At 36.2% G+C, this 21,084-nt stretch overlaps 1 protein-coding gene across 1 annotated transcript; it reads left to right on the top strand.

Moving 5' to 3' along the window:
- Nucleotides 1-3,153: 3,153 nt before the first annotated feature.
- Nucleotides 3,154-20,067, top strand: LOC109087814 (guanine nucleotide-binding protein subunit alpha-14-like). The gene is made up of 7 exons (XM_042762745.1): nucleotides 3,154-3,559; nucleotides 8,787-8,971; nucleotides 9,569-9,723; nucleotides 12,365-12,493; nucleotides 13,969-14,098; nucleotides 14,196-14,349; nucleotides 19,376-20,067. Exons 1-7 carry the CDS (start codon nucleotides 3,439-3,441, stop codon nucleotides 19,564-19,566), a joined length of 1,065 nt encoding a protein of 354 aa, XP_042618679.1. The 5' UTR covers nucleotides 3,154-3,438; the 3' UTR covers nucleotides 19,567-20,067.
- Nucleotides 20,068-21,084: the final 1,017 nt, after the last annotated feature.

Here is a 21,084-nt window from a genome sequence, read left to right as displayed (position 1 = left end):
CTAACACCTCTTTTGATAGAGAATCTTAAACGTGAACATTTTGGACCAAAACCAAAGTGTTTAAGAGTTTGAAAAATAAAAGAGTGTTCCACCATGTCAAAGGCCTTATAGAAGTCCAAAAATACGATGAAACCATCTTCTTTAATTAGATGACCATATTCTATCAGATCAAACACTAGCCTAATATTATTACCAATTGATCTATCCTTTAAAAATCTTGATTGGGTCACACTAATAATTTGGGATATTCCAGTTTTCAATCTAGAAGCCAGAGACTTAGTAGACAATTTGTAATCTATATTTAGAAGTGTTATGGGATGTAAGATATCAAATAATAACCTCTTATCTTTACCTGGTTTTAGGAACAAAATTATAAGCCATAAAATATATATATATATATATATATATATATATATATATATATATATATATATATATATATATATATATAAAATAAAATCTGTGGTTAAACCATCAGGGCCTGCATGGTGATTTAACTGGTTTAATTCACGATTAAACTGTTAAGCTAATTTCTTATTTGTCTCTTTTTTTGAAAATTAAGGAAATATGAGCTATGTTTTTTAAGTTTTGAGGCCACAGTGACACCTTGTGTTGTGACCAAACGAAATACAAGAAGTGTACTGAGCTACATGACGTGCTTGTTGATAGTGGGATGAATGATTTAGATGAGCAATATGTCCAAAATCTTATATCATGGGTTAATTCATTTAATATCACCCTTACTGTATTTAAACTACGGAGCCCCTAAAGGGACATGTTGGAGGGGAAAATACAGGGTAGGAGGTAAAACACGCCCTCCTTATTACTTCTATATTACCTTTCTATATTATATTTTAACATTTCTTTGTATATTTATTTATGTATTTATATATTTCTAATTTTATCAGGTTTGGCATTCCATAGTAAAGGGGCCACCTTATTAAAATAATAATAATAATAATAATAAAAAACAGGATTTTCCTTGCTTTTCTGTTGCTTGACTGTTGTTTTGAGTATGACGTGCTGTATCCATCCACACTGATAATTTATAGAGACCAAAGTGCAAAAATTAGTTATTCAGAGATCATCATGGTTTTAATATCAGATTGTGGAAAGTTGAATGCAAATATGTAATATTATGACTGTTTTATGACTGAATTATGACTGTTTGTGGTGCTGTAAACCTTGAATAACATTATAACTGAATGTGAGGGAATCATGCAATCATTTCATGCAATTTCTGATGAACAATAAAAAGTTATCCGTGGTTTAAGCTCTTGATGAGACTGTGCTGATTTAAAAACACAGACTCTCTCTGAGTAGTCTGAGTCCCTTCATTTTTACTTGGAAAGTAGTTGCAAATGTTTTCCTTGCTTACTTTGAATGCAGTCAGCAAAAAGGACAAAGTTTTGCCTAATTCCAGATCTTTCTGCACAGAAACCTCTCTTAATAGAGACTATTAAGAGGAGTTTTTTCATTTGAAATATTCTAATAATCTCAGAATCAGACACAATTCTTCCCTCTGTGCTCCTGGTAAACTCATGTCGTTTACACTCATATTACAATACGCTGTGATGTGAGCTGGGTCAGTTTACATTTAAATATAATCTAGAATAGAAATTGGGTTCCATCATTAAATCTATAATTGAATTATATCTCTCAGTAATGCAAACTGAACTGATCTTAACGTCAAAAATCAATGAAAAATATACATGAGTAGAATAATATTGAAAAAAGTAATTAGACTCCATTCTAGATAAGAAAGAAACAATGCAATGATATAAATTCAGCATTGAGACCAAACACTGGAAGAATTATACTATAAAATGATTTATTTAACATACAACCAACAATGACCAGCTTCATTTCTTCATATTTATTTATTTATTTATTTATTTATTTATTTATTTATTTATTTATTTATTTATGCATCTTTATTGTCTCTGAGCAAGCCAAAGGCAATTGTATGGCAATGACTGTATGGCAGTTTATTAATTTCAATATTTTGTTGACCAAAACAATGGTGTGATATTATGTATGCTAATGTTTACATTTTTATGGATCATAAATGTTTATCGCTACATAATTTTTACTTGCTGAAAAGTACACCTGTAATTTTGTGAGAAAAAAAAAATATCACAATGAGTTAAGTTTGGGGTCAGTAAGATATTTTTATTCAGTAAGGATGCATTAAATTGGTCAATGGATCAAATGTGTTTCAATGGACTTGAATGTATTTCAAATAAATGCTGTTCTTTCTAGCTTTGTTCATCAAAGAATCTTTAATGACTTCTTAATGAAATCCTAATGATTTCTGACGGATCATGTAACACACAACTTTGCATTATAGAAATAAATAACTCTTAAAATTAGTGCTGTCAAATGATTAATCGCTATTAATCACATCCAAAATAAAAGTTTTTGTTTACATACTATATGTATGTGTACTGTGTATATTTATTATGTATATATAAATACATACACATACAGTAAATACTTTTGAAAATATTTACATGTATATACATTTAATATATTTATATTCTTATATTTTATATTATATATAAATATATTTAATATATAAACATAACATATTTTTCTTAAATGTATACATGCATGTGTTTTTGTAATTATATATACATAATAAATATACACAGCATACACGCATATATTATGTAAACAAAAAACTTTTATTTTGGATGTTAAATTAATCGTGATTAATCATTTGACAGCACTACTTAAAATATATTGACATAAAATTTTAAATTGTAGCCTAATAATATTTCACAATATTACTGTTTTTACTGTATTTTAAAACAAATAAACACAGCCTTGGTGGGAATAAAGGATGTTAAAAAAATCACAGACCTTAAAGTTTATAATAATATAATATAATATAATATAATATAATATAATATAATATAATATAATATAATATAATATAATATATGATAGGATATAATATAATATAATATAATTTAATTGAATACTATATGTTTAAATCTTTATATGGTTTATATGCACCAGACATAATGAAGTGGTGAAATAGTTATATACCTGAGAAAATATGCGGACATACTTCCCTATTGGTGCAGGTGCAGGTACAGGTGTGGGCCGCCCCGCCCCTCCCCGCCTCGCCCCGCCCCCTGCGCGACTGCCAGCAGCACAGATGCCCTTCTCTGACACGAGGATAATCTGCTGCTGTCGCGACCCTTGAGAGTCCAGCTCTGCCATTCCTCCATCAGCACTGATACAACAGCACTTCTGTTGCCGCTGGACACCCAGACTGAAGTTCTGCTCAACAGCTGGAGATTATGTCCAGTGGACTTTTAAAGGAGGAGCCCATTCATGAACTCTCTGACTGTGGTGTGGAGCAGAAGCTGTTCTAGCGTGCTGAAGATCGTGCTCTTTTAAACGGGACGGGACTCTGAGAGAGAGGTCATGGCTGGATGTTGCATGTCTGCGGAGGAGAAGGAACGGCAGAGGATAAATCAGGAGATAGAAAAACAACTGAGGAAAGACAAGAAGGACTCCCGTAGAGAACTCAAACTACTGCTGCTGGGTAAGACGCGTGCTTCATGTACTGTCATGAACTTGTGAAAAAAGATGCTATAAACGCTTTACTAATAGAGAGAGAGATATGTTTAATATATGTGCTTGATTAGTTAGGGCTATATATGTAATGTTTATATTGTGATAAACTAAACTTGTACTTTTAAAAAAAACCTGTAGGCTACTTGGAGGTAATGTAATACTGCTAGATGAAAGGCCACTTAAGTGTACTTAAAGAAACACACTTAATAAAAACGCTTTAAAAAGGTGCATTTTGTAGTGATGTCAAATTAAACGTTTTCCTTTAAACTACATATGGACTCATTATGTTTTAATCTTTTGTCATGCTTTTAAGAAGTACACACATTTTGATGTGACTAACATACTAAAGCCACGCAAAATAATGTACTTGATTATCATTTTAACTGTAGTGTGTCTTTTTAATATTACGTTTAAAGTTAACGTATATAAATGTTCTAAATTGTAACTTCAACATTACAAATGTGTTATTACAAATATATTTAAATACAAGGTTCAATAGAAATCGCAATAAAGTAATAGTTTACCATAACTGCAACAATAAAAATAAATATGAAATTACTTATAAAGATGTACTTATGTCCTACTTAAGTGGGTCAAAAAACTGCATTTAATATGAATTATAAACTATAATACATTTTCATTTAATTGCAAATTAGCATTCACTTAAGTGTCTGAAATCATTACATTCAGTTCACACTTAAGTATATTATTTTAAAGTATGTCATTTCCGTAATAAGTATTTTAAAATTATGCTAATGTGTACTTTATTTCACAAGGGAATGGATATAAGACATCTACTGAAATTACTGTGAAAAAATGGCTGAAGTTAGAAAAGCTCTAGCTGTATTTGTTGATTAATGATACATGATGATTTTTAGAAAGAAATGCATGTGTGGTTTAGCTGCCGTGGCACCGTTTTACACAGCAGTTGCTGGCCGCAGGGCCACTGTCTCTGTTCTTATTATGCAAAAGCATGCAAAGCAGAACCTGCAGTGAACTCTAAACAAACTTTCCTCAACAGCACTCCCTCCTTCAACAACACGCTAACACCACACGCAGGAGAAAAGGCTTTTTTCATGTGTGCATGTGTGGTTTGAGTTACTTGTAACAGTCTGGTGGTTCATACACACGTGTGCAGAGTGTGTGAACTGAATCAGACTCCCAGTAGATTCATTATTGACTGACCACATTAAGAGACAGGCCGAAGGGAAAGGTCAAAATAAGCATCACGTTTACAATACACCTTTTCTTTATAAATGTCAAACATGAGAATGTTGTATAATGACATGTTTTACAGTATGTAAAACGAAATATTTGCATTGTGCTTTCGTGTTTGTGTGTGTGTGTGTGTGTGTGTGTGTGTGTGTGTGTGTGTGTGTGTGTATGTGTGTTGGGATATTTTTGTACTCAAAAAGTGACATAATTCCAGGTGTGACCAGTGCAGAACAATTACAGCCTTTATCAACAAAAAGGCTTTGTTCTTAGTAATATAAAACACAATCTGTTCATCTGTTTGTGACAAAATACACACTACTATCTAAAAACTGTTTGGAAACGTAAAAATTGAGATTTAATAGCATGCATTTCTAGTCAAAGGTTTGGAATAATTATTATATTATTATTATTATTTTTTTTTTAATGTTTTGTTGGTCACCTATGCATAAGTCTGAAGTTAATTTATGTGATCAAAAATATGTAATTATTACTTAATTAATACTCAATAATTATTGGTACACAATTATTAATGATGGCCTCTTACTATTATTATCAATGTTATAATATATAATAATAAGAAATGTTTCATGAGCAGCAAATCTGCATATTAGAATGATTTCTGAATGATCAAACTGAACTTATGACGCTGGAAATTCAGCTTTCCATCACAGGATTAAATTAAATTTTACAGTATTTAACAATAGAAATCTGTTTTTAAAAGATTGTAATAATATTTCAAAATATTACTGTTTTTACTGTATTTTTGACCAAATTAATGCAGCCACGGTGAGCAAAAGAGACTTCTTTCAAAAACGAAATAATCTTATTATTCCAAATTTTGACCATTAATAAATTTAGTCTATAATTAAATATATTTTTGTATGTCTCCATAAATATTTTTTATTTTTTATAAATAATTCATTGTATTTCCACATGTGAAAGTGACTACAAGTCACTGTGGCTTTTAACAGATGTTTACTTATTATAAAAAATAATAATAATATTTTTTTAATTTTATTTTTTTAAATCATAATCTGTGATCACCTACATTGTAAACCTCCTAGCTGAATAAACATCATGGTGAAATGCATTTCTGTGACTTTCAGTTGAACTTTATTATAAAGCTGATATGTTTTCGATTGAACTCATTCAAATCTGGTCATTTTCATTTGTGTAAAATATCGCAATGTCGCTAGGACATTCTCAAGATGCTAATTCATGCAAAGTGGAGAATGATTGAATGGAAAATGGCCCACAGAAGAAATTTTCATTTCAGATTTGAAATACCATAAGCTGGACCCAAAATGAACCTTTTGCCACACCTTCTTATGACGAGTTAACTCAGAAAATCTAGTTTTACCAGCCAAAATTTTATTATTACATAACAAAATATATTTTAAATGTGATTGCAAAAATGTAAATTAATTAATTAAAATATAAATGTAATGGTTGAAAATTTTTCTCTACTGCAGCAAGGACAATTTTACTCGCATTTGGCACTTAAAGAGTTTATATTTTGAAACCTGCCTTAGCTTTTCTGTTAAATGGCTGATAAATAATTCAAGAGGTATTTTTGCTCAAAACAATTTAATCAGTTTTAAAAAAGCTGATGACACTGAAGGTAATATGAACTATGAATGAGCTGTATAACAGTTTATGTAATGCGTCTAAGCACTGTCTGACTGATGCACTCACTATACACTACAGCAGTATACACTGACAAACAGTGAGCCATCCAGAAAGTGAACTTCTCTCAGACAGCTGTAAAAGTGTCAAACAAAATGGGCCAGTGCTTCTGTCATTCACTTCCAGCAGAAAACACACTTTATTCGTTTATATCATGCCTCACTGTCTGACTGCGGAGAGCATTATTGTGAAATCTTATGTTCAAGAAGCATGTGGCTATAAGGCATTACCTCGAGAGTTAATGCTCTGCCAAAGTCAGTAAATCAACCTCAGAAGTCGCAATTTACCCTAAATCTGACTTGAAATATACATACAAAGTCTGTATTCAGTCGACTCATAATGCCACTGCTCTGAAAAAATGAAATATGATTTGTAAGTGAGTGTCTAGTGAAGCTGAGAGTTTGCTTTAACACATGAAGTAGGCTTGAATAATGGCTTTAGTGTGGAGACTCTCACTCCACTCAGGGACTGTTTATTGGCAGAGGGTAAGACAGATATTCTGCCACACGGCTCTTTAAACAAAACTCACTGAAACACATACCCCTCCTCAACCTCTTTCTCCTCTCGGCTCTATCCTTCACCCCTTTGTCTTCTCTGATTTTTGAGTATCTCTGCAGGATGAAACAACTGCAATTATTGGTGTTATTTTTCTCAAGTATACATTTTCTTTTCATGTTTGACTCTGTGCAATATATATATATAGGTATATATACAAAGACTGTTCAAAGGTGGCATGAGTGCATTTACACTGCAATATGATTTGCATAAATTATGCTATGAGATTAATGAGTTTTAAATGGGCATTAATAGGTTTTTAAAAAAATAAACTGAATATTGAAAGATTTAAATTAAACATTTTTTGAAGCTCCCCCCCCCCCCTTCTATGTAGGCATATATGAAGATACATAAACAAATTACAAATATCTTTTTGTAGCCCACCTTTTTGCAATTAATTTAAATCTAGAGTTTGTAATTTCACCAAACATAATTGCACACTCACATCTTCCATTGGTCTGAAAATCAAATAGCCACGCCCCAAACTCATGCCATTGGTTGAGCCAGTGTTGCTGTGTCTGGCTGATTTGGATGATCAAGCAAACAGCTATGTTTTTTAAGTGCCTCCTAGTCACAGTAATTATGCTTTTCAGGGAATCAACCTAAAATAATATGGAATATGAGAAATGAAATATTCCATGCATAATAACAGAATAAGAAAATACAGTAGTTCAGGATGGTTTTAGATGGAGTGTAGCATGTCATGCTGCAGGTATGCACATATATTCCCTTCTCCTCAGTATATTCACTGTGACATTCGCCCATTTGAAATGATCCATCTTACAGCTGTCCTGAGTAAAGACACAGCAGCTGGAGAATATAAACACAACTCTGGCAAGCCGCACGTTCAGTCTGTCGAACATAATCGTTTCGGTCTTGTCTTGCTACAGCAGCCAAACACTAAACAGATTGACTTTTTGTTCATCTCTGGGGAAAAATATACAATTGAGAAGCGGACAGATTCACCCAACTGTTTGAGTTATTTAATCAAAACCAGAGACCAAGCCATTACAGTTTCTCATGCATTTCAAAAAATGTTTTGAAGCATAAAGGTATAGTTATAATAATTCCTGGATTTTGAAGTTGGTATGGTATTATCGGTACTGATACCAGTTATCGATTGATTGTAATTGTAAAAACTTTTTTATATACTGTTCAAAAGTTAGTAGTAAGATTTTGTGATGTTTTTGAAATAAGTCTCTTCTGCTCACCAATGTGCCATTTATTTGATCAAAATATGGTCAAACAGTAATATAAAATAACTGTTTTCTATTTTAATAAAGTTTAAAATGCAATTTCTTCCTGTGAATTTTCTGCATCATTACTCCAGTCTCCAGTGTCACGTGATTCTTCAGAAATCATTCTAATATGCCGATTTGCTGCTCAAGAACCATATCTGTTTATTATCAATGTTGAAAACAGTTGTGCTGTAGATTTTTTTTCAAGCTTATTGGATGAATACAAAAGTTTAAAAGAACAGCATTTATTCAAAATATAAATTTTTAACATTATAAATGTCTTTACTGTGACTTTTGATCAATTTAATCTGTCCGTTCTGAATAAAAGTTTTAATTTTCTTTAAAAAAAATTATTAGAACTGAAAGACAGCCCTTGCAATGGCATATTGATATACAAATGTACATGGCATACTCATAAACCATGGTAATTTGTCAAAAAAACATGGTACTTTTTTGTAAGTGCAGAAGCTGAAGGATGTATTTGTCTTTTCTGTCTTGTAGGTACAGGTGAGAGTGGCAAGAGTACATTCATTAAACAGATGAGGATCATTCATGGCTCGGGTTATACTGATGAAGATAAGAAGGGCTTCATTAAGCTCGTCCACCAGAACGTGATCAGCGCCATGCAGTCCATGGTCAGAGCAATGGACATGCTGAAGATCGCATATGCTAACTCAGACAACCAGGTACCACACACACACACACACACACGCAAATTTGGAAACCGTAGATACATAAATTTCTTGATCACACCTTAGCAGTTTTTGCCATACATTTTTAGCCTGAACAGTTCTGGGGTTACAAAAGTACAAATGCAACTACTATAGCGTCAGCTATTGTTGAAAGGATGGGCGTGTGTTTGCCTAAATAGTGGGTTGAATTTGACACCACCCTACCACGTTTTTCTGGTTTTCAGAAAAGTAAATCAGAAAAATTATGTTCCCATTCTTTGCTGCCAGGAACCCTAAAATCTAACAGTGAAACAAGACTAAATATACTTTTGTATTCAAGATAGCATACATATTCTTATATAATATATATATTCATTTTGGTCTTTGCATATTTGATAATAAATTGGTCAAAAATGTCAAAATTGTTGTTTTGTTAAACTTCATAATGGTGTTTTTTTATGTTCACCTGTTTAATTCCTTCCAGAAGGTTTTACGTTCTGTTTATACGCTCTGCTCCACTTTCATTAATTGGCTGTGCTCTTGACCGCACACTCTCGTTGGTCCCCTGGGGAGATGCTGGTCAATCCTGATTGGCTGTGCTTGTATCTGCAGGCTAATGGTACACTGGTGAATGATATTGAGGTGGATAAGATCATGAGTTTGGACGAGGCCCAAGTCAACGCCATCCGGAGTCTATGGAACGACACTGGGATTCAGGAATGCTACGACCGCCGTCGAGAGTACCAGCTAACTGACTCAGCCAAATAGTCAGTCTTGTCATTTTCAACAACTTAAAAAGCTATAATCACTCCATTTTTGACATGTGATTTTGGTTTGGACATATATGTAGCTGGGAACTCTGCAGACCCTTGTTGAAAAAAAAGTAGCATACAAACCCGATTCCAAAAAAGTTGGGACACTGTACAAATTGTGAATAAAAACAGAATGCAATGATGTGGAAGCTTCAAATTTCAATATTTTATTCAGAATACAACATAGATGACATATCAAATGTTTAAACTGAGAAAATGTATCCTTTTAAGGGAAAAAACAAGTTGATGTTAAATTTCATGGCATCAACACATCTCAAAAAGTTGGGACAAGGCCATGTTTACCACTGTGTGGAATCCCCTCTTCTTTTTATAACAGTCTGCAAACGTCTGGGGACTGAGGAGACAAGTTGCTCAAGTTTAGGAATAGGAATGTTGTTCCCATTCTTGTCTAATACAGGTTTCTAGTTGCTCAACTGTCTTAGGTCTTCTTTGTCGCATCTTCCTCTTTATGATGCACCAAATGTTTTCTATGGGTGAAAGATCTGGACTGCAGGCTGGCCATTTCAGTACCCGGTTCCTTCTTCTACGCAGCCATGTTGTTGTAATTGATGCAGTATGTGGTCTGGAATTGTCATGTTGGAAAATGCAAGGTCTTCCCTGAAACAGACGACGTCTGGATGGGAGCATATGTTGTTCTAGAACTTGGATATACCTTTCAGCATTGATGGTGCTTCCAAAAGATGTGTGAGCTGCCCATGCCACACGCACTCATGCAACCCCATACCATCAGAGATGCAAGCTTCTGAACTGAGCGCTGATAACAATTTGGGTTGTCCTTGTCCTCTTTAGTCCGGATGACATGATGTCCCAGTTTTCCAAAAAGAACTTCAAATTTTGATTCGTCTGACCACAGAACAGTTTTCCACTTTGCCACAGTCCATTTTAAATGAGCCTTGGCCCAGAGAAAACGCCTGTGCTTCTGGATCATGTTTAGATATGGCTTCTTTTTTGACCTATAGAGTTTTAGCTGGCAATGGTGAATGGCACGGTGGATTGTGTTCACCGACAATGTTTTTTGGAAGTATTCCTGAGCCCATGTTGTGATAGTAGCATTCCTGTATGTGATGCAGTGTCGTCTAAGGGCCTGAAGATCATGGGCATCCAGTATGGTTTTCCGGCCTTGACCCTTACGCACAGAGATTGTTCCAGATTCTCTGAATCTTTGGATGATATTATGCACTGTCGATGATGATAACTTCAAACTCTTCAAAATTTTTCTCTGAGAAACTCCTTTCTGATATTGCTCGACCGGCGCTTCGGCGCAGCATTGGGGGAATTGGTGATCCTCTGCCCATCTTGACTTCTGAGAGACACTGCCACTCTGAGAGGCTCTTTTTATACCCAATCATGTTGCCAATTGTCCTAATAAGTTGTAAAATGGTCCTCCAGCTGTTCCTTATATGTACATTTAACTTTTCCGGCCTCTTATTGCTTCCTGTCCCAACTTTTTTGGAATGTGTAGCTCTCATGAAATCCAAAATGAGCCAATATTTGGCATGACATTTCAAAATGTCTCATTTTCAACATTTGATATGTTATCTATATTCTATTGTGAATAAAATATAAGTTTATGAGATTTGTAAATTATTCCATTCCTTTTTTTACTCACAATTTGTACAGTGTCCCAACTGTTTTGGAATCGGGTTTGTACTTTTTAAAAGATTACTTATAATATACTTTAAATGAATATACTTAAGTGTGAATATAATGTTTTCAGTCAATTATATGTAATTTTCAATTGATTGCAAATGGAATTAGATAAATAAAAATTTATCAATAGTTTATATTTATATTAAAAATAGTTAGTTGAACTTAAAAGAGTGTTTTGACCCACTTAAGCAGGACATAAGTACATCTTTAAATGTAATTTCATAATTACTTCTATTGTCTTTGAAATATGGTTAAAATGTTACCAAATGTGCTGACAAACATTTATGCTAAACTAAAATATGCTTTAATGTCATTTCTATTGAATCTTGTATGTCATGTATTTAAATATATTTTTAATTACACATTTATAATGATGAAGTTGCAATTTAGTGAATTTCTTAAAAATATATAAATTATATAATTATAATATATACATTACATGTGCTTAAGTATGTTAGGCAACAAATCAAAATAAGTGTACTTCTTTAAAACATGACATACGTTTATTAAAACAATGAATTAAAATCTAATTTATAGTAACTTTTTTTTAATTTGAAACTATTTGAAAACGTGTACTTAAGGGTTAACTCTCTTTAAGATATACTTAAGTGGCATTTTATTTCAATAATATTATATTACCAGCAAGTATCTTTTTAAAAAATATATACTTTTTGGATTTTAAGTACACAACAAGCGCACACTGAATGCAATTAAGTGCACTTATTTTTTCACAAACAGAGGTATTAGAAAGTGTGTTTTCTCTAATCATATTAATTTCTTTATATATCCAGCATATCTGTTAATGTGTGGTGTAATGGTGTAAAACACTCGGTGTGCCACATTTATGTCCCCATAACTGCTGTGAAACCGGTTTCATCAGCTCTCTCCCTGACTTAACCACAGTATTTGTTTCTCCCCATAACAGCTACCTGAGTGATCTGGATCGGATTTCAGACGCTGCGTACGTCCCCACAGAGCAGGACATTCTGAGAGTCAGGGTTCCCACCACAGGTATCATCGAGTATCCCTTCGACCTGGAGAACGTCATCTTCAGGTGAGTCCACACTTGGGTTCGTCACGGGCAAATATACATTGAGCTGAAAGAGGTTTCAAGAGTGACCATTTTTTAAAAATGCATATGCCAAATTCGTAGAAAATGACTCTTGGTTCTTATATTTAAAGGAAAAATATTTAACACATAAATAATTCATTCATAAATATTACGTTTTTGGGGAGTCACAATACACCATTTCACACTTTGCCTTGTCCTACAAAGGTCAAATTATCTGATATTTGAACAGACTTATTGACAGTTAGTCAAACTACATAATTTTAATTTGGTGGAAAAGTATTTAAAAAATTTAAATAATATAACAAAACAGCTTCACCGCTTAGGATTTAATAATAAAAGATTATGCTAAACTACTTTAATATGGTTTTCTTTTCAAGAATTTCATTTTTTTCATTATGATATCAGGACAGTTAAGAAATATTAAACCTTTTTATTTTAATGAATTGTGAGTGAGTGAAAGTGAGTGAAGTGACATACAGCCAGGTATGGTGACCCATACTCAGAATTTCGTGCTCTGCATTTAACCCATCCAAAGTGCACACACACAACAGTGAACACACACACACCGTGAACACACACCCGGAGCAGTGGGCAGCCATTTATGCTGCGGCGCCCAGGGAGCAGTTGGGGGTTCAGTGCCTTGCTCAAGGGCACCTCAGTCGTGGTATTGCCGGCCCGAGACTCGAACCCACAACCCTAGGGTTAGGAGTCAAACTCTAACCACTAGGCCACGACTTCCCGTAATTGTCACTACTAGGACTTTTTCCTCAATAAAATCCTAATTTGCAGCTTATTAATAGGAAGGTAGTTGTTAAGTTTAGGTATGGGGTAATTAAGAGATATTTTAGATTAAGGGATCTAAAATATGGTCACACAGAATAAAACATTAATATGTGCTTTATAAGTACTAATAAACAGCTAATGCCAGTAATAATATGCTAATAATATTGGTCCTTAAAATAAAATGTTACCTAAAGAAAAAAGGGACTCCTGAGATGTGAGTACTTCACTAAAATGATAAGAAATAAGGCTTACATGTTATTTTGTTGTACTTGTTACAGTGTAATTATACAATTAAGTACTGAGTAATAATAATTAATTATGTGTACTTACTATATGGTTAGAATTAGGATTAGGGTTTGGTTTAGGGATAGTTGTAATTATGCATATATTTCATTGTTATTACTATAGTAAGTACATGTTACATGTCTAACAAGGACACTGTAAAATAAAGTGTTACCAAAATAAGATATGCATCAAAACTTGTGGACTAACTTTAAGAGAATCACATGTCCCATACAATGTGCGGTATATTGATTGCTTTAGTTCATCTCCATATGTAATTCGATTTAAGTTTTTAGAACCTATTAGAAATTCCGTGACCTCCTGGGTCGCCCTACAAATTAAAGTCATTAGTCAACAACTCTGTTTCTGTCATGTTTATCTGATGTCATCAGGATGGTGGACGTTGGGGGTCAGCGATCCGAGCGCAGGAAGTGGATTCACTGCTTTGAGAACGTCACCTCCATCATCTTCCTGGTGGCTCTCAGTGAGTACGACCAGGTCCTGGCTGAATGTGACAATGAGGTCAGTGCACTTTGAGTTCATCCTCGTGCAGGCTGTTCCTCTGTGACTTCATGCTCATGTCTGTTGAGTGGATTTGAAATATTCTCATGTGTTTCAGAATCGGATGGAAGAGAGTAAAGCTTTGTTTAAAACCATCATCACATATCCTTGGTTCCAGCAGTCGTCTGTAATTCTCTTTCTTAATAAGACAGACATCCTGAAGGAGAAGATTGTGTACTCTCACCTGGCCACCTACTTCCCAGAATTCACAGGTGAGTCAGTCATAGCAGTTCACTTGGGACACAAGGTGCTTCTTCAAGCTATTGCTCGCATGGCAGGAATTAATCGTTTTCAACCAGTCATTCTGGTGAAGATAAACCACAATATTATTTTTATAGGGATCAATTTCATATAAGAGTGTCCATAATAAAGATAAAATGTATTAATACCATTTTAAATTTGAGTAACCATGAAGTATACTTCACTTTGATTACATGTCTGTGTACACATAGTATTAACTTTTTTTAAAATAAACATTATTAAATATGTATATATGTATAATATTAATATATAATATATATGTATACATACATATATATATATATATAAATATATATGATAAATATGTATATTATAATATTCTTTTTTAAGAAATATCATAAATGATTAATTCATAAGTGTTAAGTTTTAATAAAGTTGCACTACATGAGATTTTACAGCCTGAACTAAACTCTAATAATCTGCTCTTTTAAAGATATTTATTGACTTATTGTCTTTGTGATATTAGTTCTGTGGTATTGATTAGATTTTAAATAGTTTAATTAACCTCTATATGTAATTCAATTAAAATATCAATGATTAAAAGATCTGATATTTTAAGATACCTACTGACTTATTGTTCCCTTTCAGTCGGTCACTCTCAACGTCACGTCAGTAATGACTGACGAATTGGAATATCACTTAGAGCAGGGGTCTCCAACCCTGCTCCTGGAGAGCTACTGTCCTGCAGATTTCAGCTCCAACCCCAATCAAACACACCTGAACCAGCTAATCAAGGTGTTCAGGGGCTACTTGATAATTACAGACAGGTGTGTTGGAGCAGGGTTGGAACTGAAGTATTCAGGATGGTAGCTCTCCAGGAGCAGGGTTGGAGATCCCAGGCTTAGAGAGACCAATCTACTTCAAGTGTAACTAAACGAGCCTATGCACATTGGCATGCAATGTACACCAGCTTTTCGCTTTGGAGCCAAGCGAACACATAGTTTTGCGCCTGACTACTCTACTGAGAGAAGAAGACTGAAAGAGTTCAGCACGCACGCTCTTTGAGAGCTTTCATGTTGGCGGTACAGTGCTTCAGCGGTGGTGGTTTCGGACCTGCATATCTTGAACCGGGCCCTTCACCGGCCCTTCACCGGTTACCATTCAAGATGTTGACACAGAAATGCATCTTTGGGTACATCCTTGGATTGGTTTGCAGCAATCAACCTGAAGGATGCGTACTTTCATGTGTCGATCCTTCCGCACCACAGACCATTGCTGCGGTTCACATTTGAAGGACAAGCATATCAGTACAAGGTCCTGCCCTCCGGGCTGTCCCTGTCCCTGGCCCCCAACTGCACTGGCACATCAACTATAATTCCTTATATGTATATAGCACTTTTCTATGAACTCAAAGCGCTTTACATAGAAGGGGGGAATCTCCTTAACCACCACAAGTGTGCAGCATCCACCTGGATGATGCGACGGCAGCCATATTGCACCAGAACGCCCACCACACACCAGCTTATTAGTGGAGAGGAGACAGAGTGATGAAGCCAATCAGCAGATATGGGGATGGTTAAGAGGCCATGACAGTCAGAGGCCAGTGGGCGAATTTGGCCAGAATGCCGGGGTTACACCCCTACTCTTTTTTTGAACGACATCCTGGGATTTTTAATGACCACAGAGAGTCAAGATCCGGGTTTAACGTCTCATCCGAAAGACGGTGCTTTTTGTCAGTATAGTGTCCCCGTCACTACACTGGGGTGTAAGGACCCACACAGACCACAGGGTGAGCACCCCCTGCTGGCCTCACTAACACCTCAACTGCCTAGAGTTGTTAGCAGTATGCCTTGCCTTGAACCATCACAGAGGGTGTTTATGAGGCAAGCACGTGCTGGTCCACATTGACAACATTGCGACCATTGCATACATCAACCGACAAGTTGGTCTATACTTCCATCACATGTCGCAACTCGCCCGCCACCTCCTCCTCTGGAGTCAGAAGCATCTGAGGTCGCTTCATGCCCTTTATATTCGGAATCTGCACAACCATACGGCTGACGAGCTGTCACGAGCTGCGCTCCCCGGAGAATGGAGACTCCGCAGGGCCTGCGCAAGTATGTGTTTCCCCCAGTGAGCCTTCACGCATAGACGCTGTGCGAGATCAGGGAGGATGAGGACCAGGTCCTGCTTGTGGCGCCTTACTGGCCCACTTGAACCTTGTTCTCGGAACCAATGCTCCTCGTGACAGCCCCTCCCTGGAAGATTCCTCTGAGGAAGGATCTACTGACTATTGACTGAGGGGTTAGTTGACTCCATCACTTCGGCAAGAGCACCATCTACAAGACACTCTTACACTTTGAAGTGGAACCTTTTCATAAAGTGGTGTTATTCTCATCGAGAAGACCCCTGAAGATGCCCTATTAGAGTCGTGCTGTCCCTTTTGCAGCAGGCGTTGGAGCGAAGGCTGTCTCCCTCCACCCTTAAAGTCTATGTTGCTGCCATTGGTGCTTACCATGACCCTGTGGAAGAGAAGTTGGTGGGGAAGCATGGCCTGGTTATCAGGTTCCTTAGGGGGGCCAGAAGGTTAAATCCTGCCCGGCCGCCCTCTATACCCTCTTGGGACCTGTCTCTAGTGCTCCAAGCACTACAGCGGGGCCCATTCGAGCCTTTGCAGTCAGTTGAGCTGAAGTTTTTATCAATAAAGGTTCTGCTCCTGTTTGCACTGGCCTCCATCAAGAGGGTAGGGGACCTGCACGTATTCTTGCTTGACGAATCATGCCTAGAGTTTGGGCAAGCTGACTCCCAGGTAATCCTGAGGCCCCAGCCCGGATATGTGCCCAAGGTTCCCACTACTCCCTTCAGGGATCAGGTGGTGAGCCAGCAAGCAATGCCCCTGGAGGATGCAGACCCAGCCCTAATTTTGCTTTGTCCCGTCCAAGCCTTAAGATGGTACGTAGACTGGACACAAAGCTTCAGGACCTCAGATCAGCTCTTTGTCTGTTACGGAGGCCAGCAGAAGGGGAATGCCATTTCCAAGCAGAGGATGGCCCACTGGATAGTGGATGCCATCACCCTGGCTTATCAGGCACAGGGTATGCCCTCCCCGCTCAGGGTGCGAGCACACTCTACTAGAAGTATTGCATCCTCCTGGGCGCTGGGCTGTGGTGCATCACTGACAGATATTTTTAGAGCTGCGGTATGGGCGAGCCCCAACACGTTCGCTAGATTCTATAGCCTTTCATGTGGAGCCCGTATCCACCTGTGTTCTCACCTCAAATGCGTGGAAGCATTGAGAGGCCTTTGTTTAGTGTCGGCTTGCTAAAACCGTTCCAGAGAGACCGTACTGTAGACCTTGTCGATCACCTCCATCCCCTCGGCAGCCAGACGTTGGAGGAACAACCGGCATCAGGCCCTCACTCAATGAATCCGTGAGAACCAGTAAAGGGCTGGGTTCCATATGTAGAGACCTAAGTGAATCCCATATGTGTAAAGTCCACGGTATAGCCTCAGAGCCCGTGCTTCCCCGGCAGATATTTTCCAAGAGAGTTACATCACCTCTAGTCTTCCATATGCATCTAAACGGTTGTTCATATGTGTGAGTGCTTCCGAACCTCCTTCAGGAAGGATGGGTCTTCCCAGTGTTATCCAATCTCACTGAATGGGTAGTTCTATGACAACAGTGACTGACCTTCCTGTTGCGAGCCCCGGCCTACGCCGAAAAGGGGGCACAGGAGGCTCGCACAGGACACTGGAAGGGGCAGGATCCATGGCGTTTTGGTAGGGATTCGTCGTCATTATAGATGTGACGTTGAGAGTGACCAACTGAAAGGGAGCGTCGAGGTTACGTATGTAACCCTCGTTCCCTGAAGGACGGAAACGGCGACATCACATCCTGTCGACACAGATGTTGTACCATCGCTGAGCAACCGGGTTACTGGCTTGGCTCCTCAGCGAAAACCTGGTGTGCGTTGCACCTGCTTAAGCTCAAGCTGTGATCAGCGGCAGCTGGATGCAGTCATCTCATGTCAATGTGCATTGGCTCGTTTAGTTACACTCGAAGTGGATTGGTCTTCCTAAGTGAGATCCCAATTCATCAGTTATTATCGACGTGACGTCTCCGTTCCCTCCTTCAGGGAACGAGGGTTACATACATAACCGAGACAATATATATATCTCTTTGAATATTGCATTTAATAATATACTGTAATATAATCACATTTTACATTTCACATTACAAACAAGTAACATGTTTCTATAAATTGATTTAACAGGTTTAATTAGTCTCAATATTTAATTTAAATTAAAAATTTGATTAAAGGGGTCATATGATGCTGCAAAAAAGAACATTATTTTGTGTATTTGGTGTAATGAAATGTGTTTATGCGGTTTAAGGTTAAAAAAAAACATTATTTACCACATACTGTACATTATTGTTTCTCCTCTATGCCCCGCCTTATGAAACGCATCAATTTTTACAAAGCTCATCGCTCTAAAAAGCGAGGTGTGCTGTGATTGGCCAGCTCTGTTGGCCAGTCTATATGACATGGCGGCACCGGCAACAATAATACTACAACGAGAATAAAAGGTATGCCTTCTTTCTTTGCGTGAACATCTGGGCGGCGTTATGCAAATCTTCCCACATAGTGATGTAGATATGTGGGGGCATGTTAGAACGAGCCATTTCAGGGGTGCGTGGAGGAGTCCTAACTTTTATAAAGAATATCTATTTGGATTTGAGACTTTAGTATTTGCAATTTTACAGATCTTCTTTATTCACCAAGAGCTTATAACACTCCAAAGAGAAAGGAAAATTTGAAATCGCATCATATGACCCCTTTAAAATATCGATAAACAAATGATCTGACATTTTAAGATGCTTGTTGACTCCGTGATACAATTTATGTAATTCTGTGATATATATATATATATATATATATATATATATATATATATATATATATATATATATGAATAATATTTCAAAATACTTATTTCGAAAAATTGCATTGATCCATTGATTATTGTCATTTTCAGGCCCCAAAAATGATCCAAAGTCAGCCCAGGAGTTTATTCTTAAGATGTACCAGGAGGAAAACGAAGACAAAGACAAAACCATCTACTCTCACTTCACTTGTGCCACAGACACCGAGAACATCCGCTTGATCTTCGCAGCTGTGAAAGACACCATCCTTAGACACAATCTCAAAGAGTTCAACCTGGTTTAAAATCTACAACTAGTCCTCATCCTGGAGGACAATCCTGGTCCTGCTCTCTTCTGTTGAGTAGATTTAGCTCTCACATTAGCTTAACATTGTTCTTTTGTTGACTGAGGACTTATATAAGGAAGTATCTAGGAGAATGGCCTAATGGATTAGATGTGGACTGGGTTCCTGAAAACAAGCCTTGATCTACCATTACAAGGATGAACCTTCTTTTCATTCGTGTTTAGGTCCTCTGATAAATGGGTAGGTTTTTTGTTCTTTATGTGAGTAGAGTTTACAAGGGATGCTACTTAGGAGGTTTTAAGGCACATGTAAAAAATGTTTTCCTGATGTAATAGATCAAAGTCTTGAAGACTCCTTGAAGCGTTTAAAGGCAAAAAAGATGGAGAAGTTTACATTTTGATGTAAAAACGTAGATTTTTTTTTTTTTTTTTAACAAACATGCTATGAAGTTGCCTTATGTTGCTGTTATGCAAACCTGAATCATGATAACGCATTTGTAGAAATTAAAGTTATAAATAAAATACCATACAATTAATATTATTTTATATTATCAAACAATACAAAAAAAATTAACTAACAATTTAATATTTATCTTTTAATTTAAAATTGTAAAACTTAAAAAAAATTTATCATTTTAAACATGCATATTCCTCACAGACAATACATTCACAGGGCAAACTCAGAAAGTTTTCACATTTTACGCAGCCACTGATTTCAGAGTTTCAATATTTTACCTTGGTTTCGTAGCAGGTACAAACTATAGTGAATACCTGAAGTGCCTTTAAACTGTAATATCTGTATCTGCTTTGCTAATATTTATTAAACAAGGATATACAGCTATATGTTGTTACTCATTAAAATTTAATTAAAACAATAAAACAAAATTCAAAATACATTTATTAAATGTGCATAATTAGAAATTATAAGAAAATTATGCAATAAATGTTCATGCTTTTCTTTGCCTTGTAGTCAACATGTAATGACGTTCACAGCTCTCAATTTTACCGTGCTAACATGATGCATTTCCAATTGAAAATAAATATATGATAAAACTGTAGAATGAGAGTATTGAGTTGCATGTGGAAAAAATGCATTTTGTCACGTCAATCATATTTATTCGATTACATGGGAACTTCATGTAAGACTTACCGCTATTTGCTTTTATTGCTATAACCTTTATTAATGTTAAAGGAGTAGTTCTCACAAAAATGATGGATTGTTTCTTACAAATACACAGCTTTTCACTTCACAAGACATTAACTGATGGACTGGAGATGAGTGGATTACTTGTGGATTATTGTGATGTTTTTATCAGCTGTTTGGACTCTCAATCTGACGGCACCCATTCACTGCAGAGGATCCACTGGTGAGCAAGTCATGTAATGCTACATTTTCCAAATTTGTTCCCATGTAGAAACAAACTCCTCTACATCTTGGACGGCCTGAGGGTGGGTACTTCATTTTGAATTCTTTTAAATTACTGTATTAACTATTGGCAAGATTTTTGAAAGGCTACAG

This window comes from Cyprinus carpio, chromosome A8, assembly GCF_018340385.1.
Source record: "Cyprinus carpio isolate SPL01 chromosome A8, ASM1834038v1, whole genome shotgun sequence".
Taxonomy (NCBI): domain Eukaryota; kingdom Metazoa; phylum Chordata; class Actinopteri; order Cypriniformes; family Cyprinidae; genus Cyprinus; species Cyprinus carpio.
Note: the sequence above shows the minus strand (reverse complement) of the source record. Positions and strands in the feature narration are given on the sequence as shown.

Coding starts and splice junctions, on each gene's coding strand:
- LOC109087814 (XM_042762745.1), top strand. CDS start 3,439: ATGGCTGGATGTTGCATGTCTGCGGAGGAGAAGGAACGGCAGAGGATA. Junction 3,560..8,786: donor ACTCAAACTACTGCTGCTGG/GTAAGACGCGTG, acceptor TCTGTCTTGTAG/GTACAGGTGAGAGTGGCAAG. Junction 12,494..13,968: donor CTGGAGAACGTCATCTTCAG/GTGAGTCCACAC, acceptor TGATGTCATCAG/GATGGTGGACGTTGGGGGTC.